At 43.6% G+C, this 2,607-nt stretch overlaps 1 protein-coding gene across 1 annotated transcript; it reads left to right on the top strand.

Annotated features, from left to right (window-relative positions):
* Positions 1–946: 946 nt before the first annotated feature.
* Positions 947–1,987, top strand: LOC114197603 (melanoma-associated antigen B10-like). Its single transcript, XM_028088669.2, is given in 1 exon segment — positions 947–1,987. A coding segment is annotated over 1 exon segment (1,023 nt). The 5' UTR covers positions 947–964.
* Positions 1,988–2,607: the final 620 nt, after the last annotated feature.

The raw sequence follows: 2,607 nt of genomic DNA, 5'->3' as shown, positions 1-2,607 counted from the left end.
GAGGACCCCTTACCACAAAAGGTAAGGGGTCCCACAGATTTCTGACAGGTCCTGGGCAGAAATTGCCAGATGAAGCATCCATTGAATTCTCCTTGTGAGAACTTAGAGAGGTGAGGGCATTGGACTGGAGCACCAGCCTCAGAGCAGCAGAAGGAGGAGTTACAGGTTCTAACAAGAGTAATGAGAAAGACCTTGACTAAGTTCTGAGAAAACCATTGACTTATATCAAAGCAGGCCTGCACAGAGTACTAACCATGCTGTAAGCCCTCAGGGTATCAGACAGATATATCAGTTAAGGGCTCCCTAATGACCTCCTCAGTAATTTTTTAAAATATAAGGGCCTTGTCTTAAAAAGATAAGTCTCAAACCAGGAGAGGGAAGAGTACCGAGCCCTACCAGAAGACAAGGTGAGGACCCTGAGTGAGGAGTAAGGACCTAATTACCCCAGTATGGGGAGAGTCCTTCTGAGCTCTTCCCTTATTGTCATTCTTGGGAAGATATGGTCAGTTGAAGTCTCCCTCAATTTCTCCTCTGGAATCAAAGGGAGATGAAATATTGAAATGAGGTCAGTATGAAAACAGTAAAGGGATCACAGAAGCTACCAGAAGCCAAGATGATAGCCCTGAAAGTGAAGTGAGAGAAACACACTCACCCCAGAGGGGCCACCATAAAGCCTGGATATTCTAGGCCTTGATGTCACCCCAGAAAGCCCCAGGCAGATCTGGCAGGTAGCAGTTTAAGGTGAACTCTAGTTACTTTCACAAGGTTCTCAGGAAACAGGCTGAGAAGAGAACATGAACATTGTGGATTCCTTGAGCAGTGCACACAAGAAAACCTACAGAGATAGCCATCAATAAAGCCAAGGAGGCATCCCCTTATGAACGGGAACACACCATCTTATCCTCTTTCCTCCAGGTCACTGGTTCACCTGTCCACATCTCTGCTGCACCTGAACAGAGTTATCATGCCTCGGGGTCAGAAGAGTAAGCTCCGGGCCCGTGAGAAACATCGCCAGGCCCGAGAAAGGTCACAGGATCTGGTAAGTGTTCAAACCACTGCTCAATTGCACTCCTCTTTCTCCCCTCATTTTGAGGACATTCCCTTAGAGCTCACCTACTGAATCATTTGCAATCCCCAGGGTCCTCAGACAGCCACATTCACCACCAGTACGGCAGCCATGTCATACATGAGATCAAATGAAGGCACCAATGAAGTACAGGAAATGCCAAGATCCTCCCAGAACCCAACAGCCACTGAGCCCTTCAGTAGAAGCCCTCTAGGGGAGAAGGTATTTATATTGGTGTACTACTTGCTGTACAAATATCAAACAAAAGAGCCCATTACCAAGGCAGGTATGCTGAGAAATGTAATTCAGATCTACAGGAATTACTTCCACGTGATCTTCAGGAAAGCCTCTGAGCACTTGGAGCTGGTCTTTGGCCTCGACATAAAGGAAGTGGATCCCAATAGGCACATCTATGTGCTAGTCAACAAACTGGAACCAAGCTATGACGGGAAGCTGAGTAGGGATAGTAATGTGCCTGAGACTGGTCTGCTGATGACTGTTCTGGGAGTGATCTTCACAAAGGGCAACTGTGCCACTGAGGAGCAAATCTGGGAAGTGCTGAATATGATGGGGTTATACCCTGGAAGGAAGCACTTCATCTATGGAGAGCCCAGGAAGCTCATCACCAGAGATTTGGTGAAAGAAAATTACCTGGAGTACAGGCAGGTGGTCAACAGTGATCCTCCACGCTATGAGTTCCTGTGGGGTCCCAGAGCCCTTGCTGAGACCAGCAAGATGAGAGTTCTTGAGTTTCTGGCCAAGATACATGATACCGTCCCCACTGCCTTCCCATTCTATTATGAAGAGGCTTTGAGGGATGAGGAAGAGCGTGCCCAAGCCAGAGCTACAGCCAGGGCTCTTATTGCTGCCAAGGCCAGTGCACGCTCCAGGGCCATGGCTAGCAGCTCCTCCCACCCCTAGTAAAGTCTGAGGCAGATTCTTCATTTTGTTGTTAAAAAAAAAATCCATATTCTCATTAGTGGAAGGTCAGTGTGGGGTAGAGACAACAGAGTGTATAACATGTTTATGTTCCTATTCTATGTGTTAACCTAGATAAATTTTTCATTTTCAAAATTTGAAATTTTTCAAAATGAAAAACCCTTTTGATAGAAGGTTTATTAGTTTAAAAAGTCCATGATCTCACTAGTGGAAGGTCAGGGTGGAGTAGAGACAACAATGTATAACACGTTTATGTTCTTCCATATGTTAATTTTTAATTGTTTTTCCTTTTGATAGGTTTATTAGCTTCAAAAATCCAAGTTTATGAATGACATTTTCAAATTTGTATTGTCTATGAGATTTAAGAGTAAGAGATGGCTATTTTGTAATCCAAATTGGGAAATTCCTAATCTTATTTACTGATTTAGAACATGATAACATGTCAGTGGATTAGGTATTTCCTTGGAAATGTGAAAGAGTTCAGCAGTAAAATACTTGGAGTCAAGAAATAGAGAAAAAAGTAAAAGATGGCTAAATATTGCATTTTTTTCACTTTTAGTTTAAAACTAAATGATATTGCCTGTATACATATACATATATAT

The sequence above is a fragment of the Eumetopias jubatus genome, unplaced genomic scaffold (assembly GCF_037043125.1).
Source record: "Eumetopias jubatus isolate StellerSeaLion01/CBP00866 unplaced genomic scaffold, mEumJub1_p1.0 scaffold_11, whole genome shotgun sequence".
NCBI classification, from domain to species: Eukaryota; Metazoa; Chordata; class Mammalia; order Carnivora; family Otariidae; genus Eumetopias; species Eumetopias jubatus.
This window is presented reverse-complemented; position numbering and strand designations above follow the sequence as displayed.